This window comes from Anabrus simplex, chromosome X, assembly GCF_040414725.1.
Source record: "Anabrus simplex isolate iqAnaSimp1 chromosome X, ASM4041472v1, whole genome shotgun sequence".
NCBI classification, from domain to species: domain Eukaryota; kingdom Metazoa; phylum Arthropoda; class Insecta; order Orthoptera; family Tettigoniidae; genus Anabrus; species Anabrus simplex.
The window spans coordinates 158,718,714-158,740,615 of NC_090279.1; the positions used below are offsets into that span (position 1 = coordinate 158,718,714).

At 38.7% G+C, this 21,902-nt stretch overlaps 1 protein-coding gene across 2 annotated transcripts in view; it reads left to right on the forward strand.

Moving 5' to 3' along the window:
• LOC136886003 (uncharacterized) overlaps positions 1-21,902 on the forward strand; it is a 46,740-nt gene that overhangs the window by 19,631 nt on the left and 5,207 nt on the right. For both annotated transcript variants that reach the window (XM_067158715.2, XM_068230455.1), the window contains exon 2: positions 8,748-8,898. In XM_067158715.2, the coding sequence (XP_067014816.1) occupies positions 8,748-8,898 (151 nt within the window). The remainder of the gene's footprint in view (positions 1-8,747; positions 8,899-21,902) is intronic.

Below are 21,902 nucleotides of genomic sequence, written 5' to 3' on the forward strand. Positions count from 1 at the left end.
AGGTCAAGCATAAAAGAAGCTGTTAGTCTACTGTTGAACTTGTTAAAGGCAATTCGGGTGTTCGCGCTGACCTATTTATCATGCCAAAATTTTCATCGTTGCATGTAAATTACATGTCTATGTTCGCGAATTCTATTCGGATACACTTTCTACTGCTGGAGCTATATGCTCTTTTGCAAAATCTGTGAAAAATCTATTAATCACGAAAAAAAGTACTTTATAACTCAACATTTTGCAACAACGAAACATAAGTCTAGGTTAAATATTGTTGGCCCTAAGATCAATTTAATATCAACAGCAGTTACAACACCCAGCAGGCATGCTCAGTTTTCCCTGGATCTATGTAAAGCTTTCTTGGACTCCGGAATTCCATTCTGGAAACTGAAAATCAATCCTTCAGGACGTTTCTGCAGAAGTACACTAAAGAAGAAGTTCCATCAGAATCCACATTAAGAAAAACGTATTTGAATATCTCCTTTGAAGAGACCCTACAGAGGATTCGAAGCAGAGTTGCAGAAAAGATGATCTGGATCTCCATTGATGAAACTACGGATGCAATGGGATGTTACATGGCCAACATCATCATTGGAAATATGGAGGCAAAGCAAACTGACCTATCATCAGTATTTCTTTTGACGATAGAAGAGATGGAGAGAGCAAATGGTTCCACAGTGGCACAGTTGTTCACTAATTCACTAATGTTACTCTGGCCCGATGGAATACGGCATGATGATGTCCTACTTTTGTCACAGATGCGGCACCTTACATGAAAAAAAGCAGCTACAGCCTTGAAAGTTCTTTTCTAAAATGCTTCACCTCACATGTCTAGTTCATGGACTGCACAGAATTGCTAAAGAGGGAAGTTTGTATCCTCACGTGGATAAGTTAGCTTCGAATACCAAGGAAATCTTCCTAAAATCACCCTCCCGAATCCGGGTTTTCAACGACGTGGCACCAGAGCTCCCTTTACCTCCACAGCTAGTTCTCACCAGATGGGGAACCTGGATCTCAGCAGTCATATATTACAGCAACAATTTGGACAAGATACGTGAGGTACTTCATGCCGTATCAGTAGACGAAGTTGCTTCAGTTCGCGAGGTAAAAAAGTTGTTGGACCATGAAGAGCTCAGCAATGATCTGGCATTTATAACAACAATCTTGAAGTTGGAGAAGGAGATTATTTATTTATTTATTTATTTATTTATTTATTTATTTATTTATTTATTTATTTATTTATTTATTTATTCATTCATTTATTTATGTTCGAAGCACAAGATACAGCTACACTGAGCAAATTTCACTTGCACTGTCAACAGACTGCTTAACAGACGTAAACTTTCATAATAAAATATAACAAAATATAACAAGATCAGGTACACATCCTACTAATAACTGTCCAAATCGAAAACCATGAGAATGTCCATGTTCATAGCCAAGTCATCGTGGGTCAAGATGGCGGTATAATCCCTTCACATCAACTTATCTTTAAGATACTGTTTACACACCTCTCGAATACACTTTTATTTGATGCTGTATCAAGCTCTTGTCTTCTATTAATATTGTTAAAGAGTGTTGGGAGGCGGATTAGTAAAGATCGTTGAAGTATTGAGTGCTGAGTGTGGGGAATGTGGAGAAGGTCTTTGCTTGTGGTGGAGCGGGAAGGAACGTGGAGGGAGAAGAGTGAGACAAGATGTTCCGAGCGGTAATGTCCATTTAATGTAATAGACAAGAAAAATGTTCCACCGATCAATACATTTATTGTGAATGAATTATTGCACTAGTACCGGTTTTGGCCTATGTTGGCCATCATCAGCTAGCACACAAATTTACAGTCATTAGACAAAATTACAAAGATGTTACGTTAGAGCATCTGGATGTCTAATGAAAAATGGAAGTAAAATATATTGCAGTATGTTGCGTTAAAATATCTCTGATTAAAAGTTGTGATGATTATTCTACCGGGTGGTACACCTCCACGCCGCTAATTCAAACTTTGCGCCAGTTGAAACTCCTCTACTGGAGGAAGCCTGAACTTTATCTACAGTGTTAATTTTCAAGTTTCTCAGAAGATGTCCCTACTTGTAAATTTTGAAGTTTCTGAACTGGGTCGTTTTCGATGTATTTTTGTTTTGCCTGTAGTAAGAAGTGTGAACATTCTCTTCTAGAGGACACTACTGAAGAACTACAATTGTGCACCCTAGTGCGAAGTGAAAGAACTGTGTTTTTGGAGAAATTTTGGGTTCATAAGTTTGTTCTTTGTTAAATTTCTTTCAGTCATTGTTTAAGTTGGCAATATTAACCCTTTCTTTCTGCCAGTTTTGAATTTGACCAATAAGGAATTTCTGTAATTAATTTTCCACCAATAATGTGTTTCTTCTTCATCTAGTGTAGGGGTTTTCGTTGTTAGCCAATAAAATGATTGTGGGCGGGTGTTCTCATTCCTGAAACGCCTCGAACTTTCCACGAGGGTATATAAACTGCTGATTTTCGGGTCTCCGGGCCACTTCAGTAACATCTATCGGTGTGTAAAGTACGTAGCAGGGGGCGGGAAGCGCCTCTTTCTTCGGGCAGCAGTTCAACCACCAGGTAATGGCCTTTTAATAACTTCTTTTCTTGCTAGCTCAGCAGTTTAACTCTCGGGGCAGGTCCGAAGCCTTTTACCATGTAACTTTTCTCTAAAATGTAAAGACACTTAATATCAATTCTATCCTTTTAAACTACAAATTGGGATAGAGAGTGCTTAACCCTCTCGAGCTCCCACTCATATTGCATTGAGGTGAACTTTTTTCTCAACCGTTTCTTCCTTAACGTAATGTAAATTGTGTCCTTCTATAAGTCACCTCTTTAGTATGGGATTAGCCCTTGCATTAGAGGCCTAGTGCCAAGTAGGTTTTAATAAGGCGTATTTGGAGTGCAGTTTCGCCTCCTCTCAAGTTGGTATTGTGGAGGCCATGTAATATTTCTGTTTCTTCACTGAATAGGCCTCAGTAAGTTGGGTATTTTTACCCCTGTGTCTATGTCCTTGGAGGACAGCTTGAAAGTAGAATTTGGTGTGGCCTTTGATAGGCTTGAACTTTAAGAGCGGGTTGCTCTTTCTTAAAAAATTGTTTTTGCGTGCCTCGAGGAGGCTTTACTGTGTAAAGGGGAGCAAGTGCTCCTAGGCATGATTGGGGTTTTCTGCCCCTTTGTTGAACCTTGTATATAATAGTAAAGTTGGGCTCATTGCTCAAGAATTGTGTGTCTGGCTCTCGGAGCCCAAATTCTGTAACTCCGTAATTGTACATTCTCGATTTGTGTTTCGGCTACTGGGTACCTGTTATATTTGTTATTTCTTAATCTTGAAAAGAAAATATAACCTTGTTAAATTTCAAATTAACTTTAATTTCGTAGATTGAGACCTGTTCATCCCAGCACCTTCTTTCACCTCTGCACATCCACAAAACTCCGTAACAATTATAATAAACTAAAACCTATTGATTGAGCATGGACATGAGTACATCATATTAAAATATATATGCCACATCATAAGACACTAAAAAATATAGCACATTGAACACATTAAAACATGGTATATTTTAAAAACGTCTATTAAAATTTGAGTTCATGCTGCGTTGCATTCATTCTTCAATCCTCTTGTAGTTCTTGTGTTGATTAAGTTGTATTAGGTGAATATCGAGAATGTTCTATGGCTAATATACTTTGTATTGGTATGTTATAAGAACTCTTGTCATTAAAATTTGAAAATTGAGTACTGTGCAATTCAACTGTTGATGTAGTCAGGTAAGATGTATATATACAGCAAGATAGGGTTTAATTTTAGAGCAGTTGGTGGTGACACCTCTCTCGTCTATGCACGTTATATGGTTGTTATCTGTAAAGAAAAGCTAATATGAGTATAGCGTATGTATGAAGGAATGCCTGGATGTATGTGTGAAATGAAAAGAGTACTTACTGTTGTTGCTGTGGAGGTTGTGTACCGATATGTTTGGAGATTTGTTGCGTTCTGCTACGAGTACGTCTGGGGCTCATGTTAGCTGTGTTGAGGGGATGGAGGAGTGGCTATTGTGAAGGTAGGGGCGGGGTTAGGTTTGTGATTCGTCGGTTTGTTATGACGTGTGTTTACTAATTTGAGATAGTCATTTTTTATTGCAGGAATGACTTTGTCAAAGATGATACTGGTTTTCTCTGTAATGTCGTTAATGTTATGATTGGGGTTAGCGTATTGATCCAAAGAAATATAGAAATCTTCGGTTATGTTGAGCAGGGGGCCCTTAGAGTTTATGTTTAATATCATCATGTCATTATTGATGTCTGTGAAGTTGTGCTTAGATTCTTCTACATGTTGGCCTATTGATGAGAAATGGTTGTGCTTTACTGCATTTATATGTTCATTATAACAGACGGTGAAGTTTCTGCCTGTACGTCCAATGTAGCTTGTCACAGTTGTTACATTTGATGCGGTAGACACCTGATTGGTTGTATTTATTATTATTATTATTGACTGTTTTGGTGTTGTGTATAGTGTTGGTGCTGTTGTGTGTGGTTTTGAATGCTAGTTTCAGGTTGTGCTTCTTAAAGATATTAGTTATAGTATATATATTGGTGTTGTTGAAGGTAAAGGTAAATAGGACATAATCTTTTTTCGGTTTGGCTGTTTTGATTAATTTAGTTTTAGGTTGGGATTTTATTTTGTGAATGATTTAGTTGACCATTTTTTTGCTGTATCCATTGTATTTGGCTATGTCGTGGATTAATTTTAATTCATTATTTCGATCTTCTATTGTCATTGGGATATTGAAAGCTCTATGTATCATACTATAATAGGCTGCTCTTTTATGTGTGTCAGGATGAACGGAGTCATTTTTTATGGTATTTAAAGTGTGTGTGGGTTTCCTATAGATCTTGTAAGATAAGTGAGTGTCATGCCTGGTTATTGTTAAGTCCAAGTAATTTAAGGTACGGTTATTTTCTGTTTCTTTAGTGAATTTAATTTGGGGGTCTAAATTGTTAAGTGTGTCTAGTATAGTATCTGCATCAGTGAATCTATTATCTATAATTACGAAGATATCGTCGACAAATCTACACCAAAAATATATGTTATCTATTTTATTAATTGACGTGTATTCTAGGTAGTCGATATATATTTCTGCTAATATTCCGGAAGCAGGAGATCCCATAGGTAATCCTTGTTGCTGATATATGGTATCATGAAATTTGAAGTAGTTATTGTTTAAGGCGAATTTAAGCAGAATCACGAATTCTTCTATTTCTAAGGTGCTCAAGTTACTATGGTTTTTTAGGTTAGATTCAATTATTTTGACTATTTGTTTAATAGGAATGTTAGGGTACATGTTTGTTATATCAAATGAAGTAAGGGTATGATATATATTTGATATAACAAACATGTAGTCCACAAATTTAATTATTATTATGATTAACACATTGAGCACGAGAGCGGCCGGCCAGGACTGCCACCTGACATTCCTGTCGGACCATGGCGGTCTGCAGGGACAACTCAGTAACCACTGAACTTATTGTTTCCTGGAGATGAGAGGACCATTATAAGCTACAGACCACAGTGGTCCCTGCAGAAAGTTCAGTACGTCTGGGGTGGGAGTAAGAAAATTGTGAGGTACAAAATAATACTATCTTTTTGTTTTATATCATCATAATCTTCCCGTGACTGTGGATTTTTTTTTGTGGTATTAGTCTCTTTCAAATATAGAAAACTGTGGGTTAAAATATAAATATGCATAAATGGAATTTAAAATATATGTGTTTTCTGACAATATTCGTAGTTGCGCCTGGGGACTGCCATGGTCCTGTCGGAAAGAATGAACATTTTGGCTACAGGGTTTGGGTCACATAGATGTTGGCTTGTATTCGGGAGATAGTGGGTTCGAACCCCACTGTTGGCAGCCCTGAAGATGGTTTTTGTGGTTTCCCACTTTCATACTCAGCAGATGTCAGCAACGTTCCTCAGTTAAGGCCACGGTCGCTTCCTTCTTCATCCTGTCCTATCCTATTGTCACTATATGATCATGTGAGCTGGTGCAACATAGAAAACAAACATCATTATAGACTCTTATGCATTTCAGCATTCAGTCTGCAAGCCTCTGTGAATTTACCAAATGCCACCACAATTCTCTATTTGCAACGAGTGCTGTGGCCTCATTTAGTTCTATACCTCATATCTTAAATCATTAGAAACTAAGTCTAACCATCGTCGTCTTGGTCTTCCTCTACTTCTCTTACCCTCTGTAACCGAATCCATTAGGCTATTTTCCTAAGTAACCTATCCTCCATTCACCTCACATGACCCCACCACCGAAGCCAGTTTATGCGTACAGCTTCATCCATCAAGTTCATCCTATCTTAGCCTTTATCTCCGCATTCCGAGTATTCTCCTGCCATTGTTCCCACCTGTTTGTACCAGCAATCATTCTTGTTACTTTCATGTCTGTTACTTCTAACTTATGAATAAGATATCCTGAGTCCACCCCGCTTTCACTTCCATACAACAAAGTTGGTCTGAAAACAGACCAATGTAAAGGTAGTTTTGTCCGGGAGTTGACTTCCTTCTTACAGAATACTGTTGATCTCAACTGCGAGCTCACTGCATTAGCTTTACTGCACTTTGATTCAATCTCACTTACTATACCACCATCCTGGGAGAAAACACATCCTAAATACTTGAAATTATCTACCTGTTCCAGCTTTGTAGAAAACAAATAGCAAAAATAAAAACACTGGATTAAACTCTGCATACCATTTGTCTGATAGGACTATTTTGTCATTCCTCATTCCAGCAGGATAAGAACTGTGTGTGACACTCGTTTGTCAACATGTTTTATAATGTCGATTCCCAGTGTTTGTTTAACTACAGATCCTTGGACATCTAGGAGTACACAGAGCTACCTCGCAGTCACGGCACTTTTTATAAAAGAATGTTTCCAGGTATTAGTTCTCAGAATGTAAATGGGCCATTGCAAACATTTTCTAGGAATAGTTAAGAATGTGAGTGACGAACTGGTGAAAGGAATAGTGGGAGAGAAGAAAGCAAGATGGAGAGATAGAGTACTGCTGTTTATGTACTTAATAAGATGAGGCTAGTGGCTAAAAGAGGCAGCAGGTAGAGTGACTATTCCTCCAAAAAGTTGACATGCAACTTGTATTATGTTACTTGTATATCCTAATACTGCAGTGTAACAGATGCAGAGGAACATGGTACTGGAAAGTAACCATTTGTCCCATCCCCACTGACTAGGCTATGGAGTGTTACGGTTTCCACATTATTGCACATAATATTATAATAGGCATAAAACTCAACCACTGTTGTTCTGTAGTAGATCCTGCTGATGATCTGATGTGTGTTTGCCTGTCAAAGTTGTAGCCTAGAATAAAATTATTGTGCTTCAAACGACAAGCCCAAACATCACATTGAACTGTCAGTGGCAACAGAATTACGTATTTGAAGAACTATTTACTTTTTTAATGGAGAGTTAACTTTCGTTTTTCACAGAGACAATATTAACATGTTGGCTGCCAGAGTGATACATTATACCGCTGAGTGAGTTTCTTGTGAGGCCACGAGAGTACAAAGTACCGCTGACAGATGTTGCACGACTTTCTCTGCTGCGCCAGCAGACCGCTGAGCTGTTGACTTCGCTATGTAGTGTACTGCTATGGCCTCACAGCAAATCCTGGCGAGCTTGGTTTCCAAATTATAGTTTTTTTTAAATATATTCCTAATTCAATTTGGTAAAGAATTTTTTTGGTCTTGCAAAACGTAATACGTCACCTTTAAATGGACACTATTTATGAGAATTCTCAGACTGAAGGTCTAGCTTCATTATCCTCCAAGTTCATGAAGAAAACTGCTTCATTTTTATAACTAAACTCTCTGATAACTGGTATAACAGCACAGACACATCTCGCAAGTATTTCACACGCACCCTACCGTAGAACAATGAGTGCCTTGGAATTGTAGTGTTAAGCACTAGTAGACAAATTGTGGCACAGTCTATTGACTACTATCAAGCAATGCAAGCTTCTAGTACCACTCTGGCCATCTAGCCTTATAGTGAACTTTTGTGTGGGGCCATGACTGTACCTCGGTGTGCTAGAAATTTTTATTGTATTTAGAACGAATGTTGAACCTGTTAGAGAAATATAATTAGTTATGATTTACTATATGCACAGCAGAAAGAAAACTTTGGGCACTAGAACATTTCTTGCTAAGTGTCCTGGCAGTCAGCGTGCTAATCTCGTTTTGTATACACCTGGAATATTTTGAAAGAATTAGGTATGCCTCAAAATACCCTCAACAGTGTCGTAATAGGCATTATCAAAGACTTGTTAAGCATGCTGCACTACCACCGTAATATTTCATGATTTTCAGTCTAGTCCATTTTGAATGATAATCACCCTACGAAACTGTTGCATTTCCCTTCCATTAAGTATAGGTCCAAGCAGTTCTTTATTTGTACATACAAATAACATTTTGTTTCCAAAGTGTAATATTACATCTACTAGCGTTTTTGTTAAACAGAGTATTTTTCGTATCAAATGCCATGTTTAAAGTTTCTATCCATTTTCTTAAGACCCCATACCGAAGCACTTTAATTAACTTATTCTTCACCCAGTATAATAGTAGTCAACCCTCCGAAAATGTAATTCTTTTATACTTTTTTTCAAAGGTTATTTTGTCTTGTTAAAATACATTTGCTTTCTTTCTTCCTTTTCAGACCATATCAAGAGACAGTGACTCTCTCATCCAAGATGGTGGCTTCTACACTGGGATGTTCGACCCTTCACAGTCATGCTGGCGACACCCAAAAATACGAGAGAATTGGAAGATGGTATTAGCTGCTGTAGTGTTACTGATCGTAGGAATTGGTATGTTTATAAAAGATTTTATCTTTAAATATCTCATACGCAACCTGTCGTGTGGGGAAAGAGATTTAAATTGTCTTTTTTTCTTTCCCATTTCTGTCCCTGTTATGTTTCTTATATACATTTCCACATTTCAAGGAAAGATGGCTAAAGGAAAGTATTTTATTAAGACTGAATTGGCAATGAAATTTATTCCATTACCAATATTTTTTGTATAGCGCGTCAAGTTGAAGTAAGACCCGGGAATCCAAGCAATATAATAATTCCGTCAGCTGCTGTGACAGAGAGCAGGGCGAGTATGAGAGAGTAGACAGTGAATGCACTGTTGTTATCTCTCTCCCTTCACTATGAAAAACTTTGTTTTTAGCACTTGCTATTACTTAACACACGGAGATAATACACTTCTGATAAAATAGAATATATTCTAACGAAGACATCGGTGAAAATCTCACTCGCTGTACCGTAGAACACTTGGTGTACGAGAGCCAGCAGCATTGGCCATTTACCAGGTGTATGCTTAGGTCTTTTCCGGTTTCATTAAGAGATGGCGCCAGTACGCAGCGTATGAATTTGACACATACATTGGTTTGTTTGTCTGACATTAACCTACCAACACACACAAGTTGAGTCTGCCAAACACTAGCGTCTGTGTTGTATCGTTCGGTGATCATGTCAATGTTTGTGCCTGAAAAAGAATAGTTGCGGCATGCATTGCTTTTCATATTTAATCAAAAGAAAAAATGCTGTGGAAAGTCATTGTTTGCTGGTAGAAACATACGGTGAATATGCTCCATCGATTAGAACATGTGAGACATGGTTTTGACAATTTAAACATGGCAAGAGGACCATGCTTTGTGTCTGGTGGGACCAGAGCAAAATTGTATATTATGAACTCCTGAAGCCCAGCGAAACCATTAAGCACAAAGCTATCGCCGACAAATTATCAAGTTAAATCCCGCATTCATCAAAAGATGACCGGAATGGACCAGAAGACATGGCAAAGTAATTTTGTTACACAACAATGCACTGTCTCACACAGTGAAACCAGTGAAATGACTTGGATGGGACATCCTTCCGCACCCGCCATGCTCCCCCGACCTGGCACCATCTATCACTTCTTCGCATCAATGGGGCACGCACTTACAGAGCAGCACTCCAACAATTTCGAGGAAGTTGGAAAATGACTCGATGAAAGATTTGCCGCAAAAGACAAGCAGTTTTTCTGGCATGGTATTCATAACTTTCCTGAAAGATGGGCGAAGTGTGTAGAAGCCGAGGGTCAGTATTTTGAATAAACAAAAAAGAATTTCCCTTAAAAATTACGTGTTTTCTTTACCACAAAAACCGGCAAAAACTTACGCATACACCTGGTAGGCCTCGGTGTTGTCAGTCGTGTGTAATGACAGACAAGGCATGGAGTTCTTCAATGCTTGTTTAGCGGAAACATCTCCTATGAGAGCTAGACAAGCACTGACTTTCAGTCACTATTCGGCAACATCTGGCAATCTTCACTTAGATTGGCTCATTACGGAACACTCTCCTGTACAGATTAGAAAGCCATTTGTCTTGTATGACTAGGAACAGAAGGGTAGGAGGAAGTTATTCAAAGGCTGCATTTCTTGCAGGGTTTCACTTAGAGTTGCCAAGGTCTAATGTTCTTTAATAATGTTATTTCCTTTAGTTTGTGGTTCTTTAATTACATTTGTATTAAATATTGTAATTTTAGAATGACATAACTTTCTTCAAGCAGAATATGTTAATAAATTTCTTTCACTTTATTACAAATAATTATATGTGGTTTGTGTCGCAGCAGTCATTTATTAACACTAGCTGTTGTGCACATGTCATTAACAGGGCAGTTATCGTTATAATAACGTTGCTGTAACACTGTCTTTCTTCTTGTTCTTTCCTTACTCTGCTCAGTACACTGATGGCTGATGTTTTTACATTGCTGCCAACATAATGAATGTATAGTGCACTAAATGTGGTGTGGACGAAAATGTCTGTTAGTCGCGGTGCCTCTCTAATGACCCACGTGGTTACTTTTAATGACAAGTTAGGTTCTGGTTTACCGGAAAGCCGTATTAATGACGGGGTTACAGTAAAGTCCGGTTAGGCCACATACCAACCATAATTCTTGCTACTGACAGTGGCAGTTAGGTTAGCATACTTGCCAACTTTCCCGATTTAGGCGGGAGACTCCCGTTTTCGACAGTTTTCCCCGCCTCCCGATAATTCTATTATTTCTTCCGATCTTAGCGTAATTTTTTGGTGAACTTCAAACATTTGATTTCATATCCTGCCATTTCAGCTTTATACGCCAGTGGCCGGAAGTTCTTTGCTTATTGGCCGCTTTCAAATGAAATATCGACGTATTAATACGAGAAATACACGCAAATGTGCGATGTTTATTGAAACCTGTATATCGCGACGCGTATATAGATTGTAAATCGTTCTCTCGTGCTATGTTCGTGTTCGTACACATCATTCTAGTCAATTCTAGAGACTTGTCGCTAGATTTGGAGTCTATTTTAGTAATTTAGTTACAGAATTTCAGAGATAGCGACTTGCAACTTTTCTAGAGATTTTAGGAGCCAGTTGGAGACAATTCTGGCGAATTTTAATTTATTGCTTGATGTATAGCATAGCGCTTTGCATAATTGTGTGGGCGCGTGATGCAATATATTAATCTATGTATTTGCTAAGTAATGGCATCTAAGTGCATGATTGATTTCACACATGTAGAGCATGAGTTTATACTATTTTCGGAAGGCTTATCAGAGACCGATCATCTCACTCACATACTTCATGTGAGGGAATAGAGATGTTTAATTTTTAGCCTTGTAGCCTTGTATAGCAACAGTCGGGTTTTGAAACAATACATATTATAATATAAAAGACATGTAGAATAAGCAGTTTTGACCCATTGTATCTCCTGGTTTTTCCTGAATTTCATATCAAAATCTCCTGATTTTTGGTTTTGTAAAGTTGGCAGGTATGGCTTAGTATTTGTGACATAATTACTGGTAGTGACTCGTAAAGTTCTCTTCACCTGAAAGCATTGTAACCAATCATAAAACAAGCCAATCACATCCAAGGACCCACTATTGATCTCATGTTATCTCAAGGTCGCAGTATTGATAATATGTTATCATAATTATCTTAATCTTCTTTGATTCTACAAGATTTGCCCCTTCTAAGTTCACTATGGGTAATACTGACATATGGGAGAGCAAATTTGCTAACTGGCTTTGTCTTTTGTCATCTCTTCCCATCATGTGATGGGATGGATTTTGTGATTTTTTGCGGTTAATTTTGGGGACTAGTTTTTCCAACAGTTGTTGCTTCACGAGCCTGTGTGAATGAACATGGGAATTTTGGGTTTGATTTCTGCTACTTCTTAAAGTTTATATGTGTCTGGCCAGTTATCCTGCTATGGTAATGGTGTAAGACCATACAACTAGTGACTCAACATTGAGTGTTGGTCAGCAGTAAATAACTACCCCCTAAAGCAGCTAACAGCTTCAGGTGGCTGAGCTCGTTTAAGTGGGGTGATGGTCCCCTCAGTGGAAGAACAGACACTGGAAGCCATTACATGTTGGGCCCAACAGCAAAGCAGGCGGAGGAGAAACTTAACTACCATTGTAGTTCCCAGTGATCGTGGTGGCGGAAGAGGTCAGACGAACTGGCTGTAAAGGTGCAGCTCAGCTTTTCTTGAGCCAGGTGATGGTGGTGGTGATTATTGTTTTAAGATGAAGTACAACTAGGCAACCATCGTCTGTTAATCAGAGAGAAAAAATGGAAGGGATCCGGCACTTTGAAAAATGAAGGTATCGGTCAAAGGAAGACAAGGGCCAAGAAGGGTGTGAAAATGAAAGACTCCTAGGCCTCTATACATAATACCATCGGGGTCGGAAAAGAGCAGGAGTTGACCAAGGGAGGTCGGATAAGATAGGTGAAAGTGAGGAGCCTGGCATAAGTAAGTAGAAGCAATGCCATGACTCGGCTCAGGGCCCCGTAATCGCCAACACACACTCCCAAGTTGAGAGTCTCTGGGGCCCCTTGTAGTCGTCTCTTACCGAGCGAGTTAGCTGTGCGGTAAGAGCTGTGCAGCTGTGAGCTTGCATTCGGTAGATAATGGGTTTGAACCCCACTGTCGGCAGCCCTGAAGAGGATTTTCCATGGTTACCCATTTTCATACCAGGCAAATGTTGGGGATGTACCTTAAATTAACGCCACGGCTGCTTCCTTCCCCCTCCTAGCCCTTTCCTATCCCATTGTCGCCATGAGACCTATCTGTGTTGGTGCGACATAAAACGAAATGAAAAAAAAATAGTTGCCTCTTTCAACAGGTAGGGGGATACTGGGGTTGTTATTCTACCACCCCCACACTTAGGAGAATTTCTTGAGGCATCGGCAGTTCATTGCAGTTCTGGTGTTCTGAAATCACATGTCTCATGCTTGATGTTCCGTGATGAATGGCTCCATAATCATAGTGTGTGGATCACTTCCTAGCAAAATGAACAATTTGCCTGTGCGTTTAGAGTTGCGTAGCTGTGAGCTTGCATTTGGCAGATGGTGGGTTTGAATTCCACTGTCAGCAGCCCTGAATATGGTTTTCCCGTCGTTTCCCATTTTCACATTAGGCCACGGACACTACCTTCCCAATCCTAGCTCTTTACCATCAGTGCATCGCCAAAAACCTTTTATGGGTTAGTGGGGAGTTAAACCACTTTTTAAAAAACTTCCTGGCAAGGTGTGATCCAACTTAAACAAAATCACGCTAATGGCAATTTCTCTTGCCGTTCCCTTAGAAGTCAACAGTGATGGGATAAGGACGGTTGTAGCAAGTTTTGTGTAAACTGGGAGCTACCAGTCTCATTATGCATGTTGTTGGCAACTGTGCAGTGGTTGCCTATCTTAGACCCATAATAATAATAATAATAATAATAATAATAATAATAATAATTTTGTGTGGCTATTTCTTGCCGAGAGCAGCCCTTCTAAGGCAGACCCTCCTATGAGGGTGGGCGGCATCTGCCATGTGTAGATAAATGCGTGTTATTGTGATGGCAGATAGTATTATGTGTGGTGTGTGAGTTGCAGGGATGTTGGGGACAGCACAAATACCCAGCCCCCGAGCCATTGGAATTAACCAATGAAGGTTAAAATGTCTGGACCATACAGGGACGCATTGTTGTAAAAAGAGGGGAAACCAGACACAACATAACAACAATGGATGAACTGAACGCTCTCAAATAAATGAGCAATACCATAGTGTAGTATCTCACCATGTGTATGTAGATTCTACTGTGAAATAGCTTTCTAGTTCCTCAACTATTTCTTCATTTGTAACAAATTCGTAAAATAGTCGTATAGCATTCACCAGTTCTACCCACACGTACAAACTCTTTCTCTTCTACTTATTTCTGAAATTCTCGCCGGCAGGTGCACTTAAAGCCTGGAGCACAGCACCTTAGCTAAATGCTACTCTAGACTAACTCTTCAACTGTATATTAGTGTAATTTTATTAGTATCCTTATTTAATTATTATTATTACTTATTTTTCTATTGAAATGTTCAAACATATGCTATGTGAATTTAATTATCTGCGTGTGTCTGTCAGTGTGTGTGTGCTATCAGTGTTTGTTCCAGGAATGAGTCACCTACTCTTTAAACATGTCAGCAGCTGGTGTCCTTAAAACTACTGTTACGGTAGATGAGGCATTCCTGAGTGTCATTGATCCGAGTGTATTCCAAGACGAAAATAACCCTCGTGTACCTTCACCAACTGTCCCCAACCCTCAGCCTACTGAACTGTTATTGAAACAATCTCTGTCTCAGTTCTCGCGAAGTCTACAGTGTTGCCATATCAATTCTCTCTCACTCCTCAGTCACATAGATGAAGTTCGTTCGATAATATCAACCTGTAACATGCATATTATGTGTATTACTGAAACCTGGTTATCCGATAAAATTAGCTCTAACCTTGTAAATCTAGAAGGATATACTCTCTATCGGCATGATCGCACTGCCAGACGTGGTGGAGGTGTAGCAGTTTATTGTAGAGATGATATTAAATGTAGAATAATTATCAGATCATCATCTGGCATCACTCCACATACAGAATACATGTTTGCTGAGACCATAATTAACCGTCAAAAAGTATTGGTAGGAGTTGTCTATAAACCACCGAATGTTACTAATATCTCTGACCTTGAATCTGACCTTCTCAAACTAGTACCAACCTACGAGCATATACTACTTCTTGGTGACTTTAACTCAAATATCTTAGCCCCGACTGGCAAATCAGAACGAATCAGCAACCTACTTACCTCCGTCGACATGACGATCTTACCGCTTGATGCAACGAATCATGTTCATACATTTAAATACACAAGCCATACTGGAATTGACCTCCTAGTTACAAATAACCCGCATAAAGTTCTGAAGTACGGTCAATTTCCTGTACCTGGCATATCAACTCATGACTTAATTTACCTGTGCTACTCTCTATGTGTACCAAAATACAGAGCTAAATACATTAGTTATAGGGATCTGAAAAATATCGATCTACAACAACTCCAAAATGATGCGTACAGTTTACCTTGGGAAGATATAAAGCGGGTGCAGGACACAGACATGAAAGTGAGAAGATTTAACTCTCTACTCATAGGACTATATGACAAACATGCTCCAGTTAGGCAAGCTAGAGTCACTCGCTCGCCTGCACCTTGGTTAACAAACGATATAAAAGCAACAATGGCTCGCCGTGACGCAATGTTCCGCCGATACAAGGAAACAAATAATGAATTAGATTTCGAACAATATCGTCTTTTACGTAACAGAACAAAGCAATTAATTCGCAATAGCAAATTTAATCACATTAAAAATGTAACACGGAATTTAAATGCACGTGAAACCTGGAATGAACTTCGAGCTATGGGTGTTGGAAAATGCAAAGAGCCACATATGCCAACTATATCTCTCGATACACTTAACTCTCACTTCGTAACTAACCCAATAAAGGAATCTCAACCTCAAAATCATATCAATCTAAATAAAATAATCAGTGACCTTACAGAAAACGAAAATAATTTCTATTTTCACTCTGTCAGTGTAAATGATGTAAAGCGTATTTTAAATTCAGTTAAGTCACAAGCTAAAGGAGCAGATAACATCCCAATAGGCTTTATAAAAAACATTATTGGCGCGGTCCTACCAATTATTACCCACATTGTAAACCATTGTCTCACCACCGGGACGTTTCCAACTGCATGGAAGGATGCTCTAGTAACCCCAATATTAAAGCATACCGGTACCACAGCAAATGCGCCATCTGATTACCGGCCTATTTCGATTCTTCCCCCTCTCTCGAAAGTTCTTGAACGAGTTGTACACGAGCAGCTAGTAGAATTCTTAACCAGGCATTCTCTTTTTGACCCATTGCAATCTGGCTTCAGAAAGGGACACAGTACTACGACTGCACTTCTTCGGGTAACAGATGACATAAGACTAGCAATGGACAAACGGCAGGTGACGATACTGACACTCCTTGACTTTAGTAGTGCGTTCGACACGGTAAATATAGACATACTATTATCCAAGCTACGCTCTCTGCAAATCGGCCCGATAGCCCTTAATTTTTTTAAGTCGTACCTTACAAATCGTCGCCAGTGCGTAGTGGTAAACAATCAAAGATCCCAATGGGCTGTAAAATCATCCGGTGTCCCTCAAGGGTCTGTTCTAGGGCCCTTACTGTTCGTCTTGCATGTTAATGACATATCTTCCACACTTCAGTATTGCAACTACCACTTATATGCTGATGATATGCAGATATACAAACACACCACTACAAACAATTTACATGAAACAGTTCAGCACATTAATTCGGATATTGAAAGGCTTACCGCCTATGCTAAAAACAACCACTTACTCCTAAATCCTCGTAAAACACAAAGTATTATCATAGGAAACTCTAAATTATTACATGTAATAAGCAATATCAATCCTCCTCCAATCATAATCAATGACATTGCTGTACCGTACCTTAAAAATGTAACTAATCTTGGAATCTCCATCAATGAGAATCTGACCTGGAATGAACACGTAACAAATGTATGTAGAAAGGTTCATGCAGCTCTATATCCCCTGAAACGTCACAAGAATTCTTTTCCTCAAAAACTTAAATTAAAATTAATCCAAGCATTACTATTCCCAATTTTAGACTACTGTGATACAGTACTAGTCAATCTAAATGCTGAACAAGCTTTGAGACTTCAGCGAGCACAAAACTCATGCATACGATATGCCTTCCAACTGCGACATGACACTCATGTTACACCATATTTCAAAACATTGGAATGGCTACGCATAAATGAACGAAGGAATTATCACCTAATGACACTTGTTTACCAAGTGCTCTCGACGAACACTCCTACTTACCTCTCTTCTAATTTTCGTTTCCTTTCCTCATTCCATGAAATTAGTACCCGTTCTGGTTCCTTACTTGAAATTCCACTAAGTCGAACCAATTCCTACAATCAATCCTTTTTAGTTACCGCATCGAGACTCTGGAATACACTCCCAATGGACATTCGGCACCTTACTTCCTCTCATAAATTCAAATCTGCCTGCAGAAAGTTTTTCCTGGTAACATAAAACTGAGTTGTGTGAGTCATTGTGTGTATGTTGTGTGAATGGGTTTTCTTCATTTACTATTATTATTATTATTATTATTATTATTATTATTATTAATATTAATATTGTTATTATTATTATTAATATTGTTATGATTATTATTAGTAATTATCACATTAATTGCTGTACTGATATGTAGGCCTAACTTACCGGTAGTCTTAGAATTATCTGTTTGTAGTATTATTTCTTTTTAGAATTTCTATGTCTTACTTTTATGTTTACATTTTTAAATTCTGTTTATAGTGGTTAAGTGTAAGAGAGGGCCGTGAGCCCTAACTTCGCCACAAATGTAAGTCAGGAATAAATAAATAAAATAAATAAATAAAATCCCCGATCCGGCCGGGAATCGTACCCGGGACACTCTGAACCGAAGGCCAGTACGCTGACCATTCAGCCAACGGGATCTTAAACCCATGATTATTTAGGATATCAGCTGCTCACCCTGAATGGGAAAGGTCTTTGAAAATGTGGGCTAAACATCGGTGTTCACACTTGAACCTGGTTGGGAATCCATACCCAGAAAGTCACTCCAGTTTTTATGGACAAAACCCAAGAAAGAAATATATGAACGTGGCAATTGGAATATGGAATGTCAGAACTCTACTGGACTTAACGGACAACAACAAGAGACCAGAGAGAAGGACGGCTCTCTTTACCATGAGCCAGCTAGACTGGTTATCAGTGTTGTTGTTCTGATTGAAACCAAGTTATCAGGTGAAGGACAAATCAATGAGACCAGCTCAGTATGCACCATCTTTTAGAAAAGACAGGATGGACAAGAGCCATGCATCTGTGGCATCGGATTTGCAGCAAAAACAAAAAAAATTATGAAAGAACTTCTACTTACCCCAGTTGCAGTCAATGAAAGACTGAGACTCTTCAAATTCCTCCTGCTGGAGATAGTTTTGTCACCCTTGTCTCCACCTATGTTCCCACATTAAACGACGACGAAGATTCCAAGAATCAGTTGTACCCCCAATTGAACAGCATTCTCGCCATGATAGCTACTAAAGATAAACTTTGATTGCCATTTTCTGGAAATGAGGTAAAAATGTACATTAAAGTTTGATATACCATAACATATGTAATTGTACAACTAAAGAGGTAAATTTCAAATATATATATATATTGATTCAGAATTAAGTCAGAAAAAGAGAGGGGAATGAGGGTGACTGTGTATGAAGATGAGGAGATTGTCCTTGTCATTTTGTGTTTCCATGTTTATCCTCTTCTCTTATTTCTGTGGCTCCCACATTCCACACTGACCTGCCATTGTGTTCGTCCTATTATATGTGTTCCTTTCTTATTGCCCCCTTCTCTTCTCTCTCTAACTTTGCCAGGCGGAGTGGCTCAGACGGTTAAAGCACTGTCTTTCTGAGCCCAAGTTGGCATGTTAGATCCTGGCTCAGTCCAGTGGTATTTGAAGGTGCTTAAATACCTCAGCCCCTTGTTGGTAGATTTAATGGCATGTAAAAGAACTCCTGCGGGACAAAATTCTGGCACTGTGGTGTCTGCAAAAACCGTAGAAGTAGCTAGTGTGACGTAAAAACAATAATGTTATTATCTCTGACTTGATTTGACATGTGTTTGTTCCTTTCCTATACTTATTTTCAGAATCAAGTTACTTACTGGAAGGAACAAAATCAGAAAAATGATTTTGTCACCATTTCAGTGACTTGTGCTGTGAAACTAAATCACTCCTTTCTGGCATTACCCTGTTTCTTCTATGTAATCCATTTTATTAGACAGTTTGGATTATTGAGGTTATGTTATGGACAGTGACTTTTTATGATCTTCATCCATGGAAGGTGATGGAGAGTTCTTATTTTTGCAAAAAGACAAAAGAAATGAAAATTATTTAGTTACTAGCTATATTACCTGGTGCTGCCTGGGCACTTTACTGATTGTTTCCTTTTAGGTATTTAATTACGTGTGAAACAAATTTTTGTAGATTTCGTTGTGACATTGACTGATACTTCACCCCCTTTCCACCCCTGCCCAGAGGTGTGCACACACATAAATCCATAATCTGGGCCATTTTGGACTTTTTTCACCCCCTCTCATCCCCACCATGCCGATTGGGGCTGAACTTGGACCTAAACGACATGCGGAGTGTCACTGTTCATCTCAGCGACCCTAAAACCTATGGTTTCGATAATATTTTTGATTATTTTTATATGCCATCCCTTCCCCACCTCCACCCATTGGGGTGGCTTATCCCACAATGCTGTTTTCCAGACAGCCATATGTGTGTAGCAGAATCTCTCCTTGGTCTAGACTACATTTACGCACATGCCTACTTCGAACCGCAGGCGGGGTAGTGTGATGGCAATATTTCCATAACAGTTGATTTTAGGGCCGTAAAGATTAATTTCGGCGCCTAAAATCAACCAAGCTTCTTCTCGTCCTTGTGCAACATATTGGATATTTCGTCTATTTTGGCCTGAAATTACTTTTATAGGCAAATTTTTGATACCTTGGGTTAAATTAAGTCACTTTTTGTAGGGATCTCTAATTGGTTTGAAAATAAAATACAACCCACGTTACTCACTGGTAATGTAGCTTTCTATAGGTGAAAGAAGTTTTAAAACCGATTCTGTAGTTTTTAAGTTTATCCATTACAAACAAATATACAAACATACAAATCCTTTTCTCTTTATAATATTAGTATAGATTTAGTAAATTAATTCATTCATTTATTCATTCAAAGTTCATAGAAGAAGAATCATTCCTGTTCCTTAATAAAGAATCATTGGAAAATGGCCAGTATATTAGAGGATGAATAAAAACTGTAAAATATTGGTTGAATTATGCTGAAATTATGCATGAAATCTACAATGTCAGTGTCCTAATGGGGAAGACTCAGGGTCAGATCCCTATGTCATACCTGCCAACACTTCCGATTTACCCGGAAACTTTCCGTTTTTAACTCGTCTTCCGATTTTACGATTTATTTTTAATTCTTCCTATTTTTGACCAATATAACCTCCAGTACAGTCAATACTCTTCCCCTAGGATAAAGAATAAATTCTTATGTGCTTGTGTAATTTACCCAACCTCATTTTCAAGCGTTTTCATTTGATGTTTTATTTCGCGAGTGTATCGTCCGTCGCCTTCGTGTATCGTGTTTCCTGCTCACTACAGCAGCGTGTGTGCTTTACGGCTGGGGATTCGGGACGGCAGGCAATCGTCCTACAAGCAAGAGAGGCTAGCGAGCGCTAGCGACTCAGTTAATCGGGACGAAAGAATGAGTTTCTTATAGTGTGGTTCGCGCACTAATAACATCATTTCTGTGCGTAATTTTGTTGCAATTGTATGCCACATGTTTTTTCTAGCGGTTCTATGCTTTTCCCCGTGTCAAAGTCGTATGTTAATAGTGTATGAGACATGCCGATCTGTTTTGTATGTGCTAGTTTCGGGTATTTCACTGCATTTTTGTTTATTCTTACTTCATAATTTTAATGAGTTGAATGTATTTCAGGGAGTTGTGTCAGTGACAATTTCTGGTATTTTCTCTTCATGTTATGGCCAAAACACATAACAAACGTTATCTCCATGTGTTCAGAGATACCTGTAAAATTAAATTTCTGTTCATTTTACAGTCTAATAAAGGAAACTATTATGCGAATCACCTCGGGAGATAAATTTTATGTCAAGTTATCGAAATTTCGAGATAAAGAGAATACCATTTTTCATCATGTATAGCACATAATTGAATCATGTGTATCTACGAGCTTTTACTGAATGCATTATTTTTTATAGTACCGGTACTTAAAAATACAGAGAAACCCTTTTACGGCATCACTTTAATTATAACCCTTATTATAGTAACTTTTTAGAAGACACGATACAGTACATACAGTAGTGAAATAAGAAACATAGCTCCGTTAACACATTCTCTTCTGTTTGTTGCGGTTAACCTTTCCTCCCTTCACATTGAAAATTTTCGTCAGTACCACGCAGCCGAGTTTCATAAATGGAACTTGTCATCCGCGACTTCTGGCTTGCTTTTGAACGTGACCGGTAAGTAATTAACACCCGAGAACGGCGAGGCTTTGACGATCACTAGAAGTTCGAGTTGTTCGGTTCCTGTCATATTAGTTTCCAGCTTCACTGGAACCCTTTCTGTACTTGTTAACTGTTTCTCATAAACCGCAAATGCCGAATTGCATAGTTAATGTTGCACAAAATTCGAGTTACATAGTATTTTTTGCTTCAAGGGAGGAAATGTTTGCTTCGAGAATTCGTATAACCTAATTTCGAGAGCAGAGAATCAAATACCCGTGAAGAATAGGACAAACGTCCGG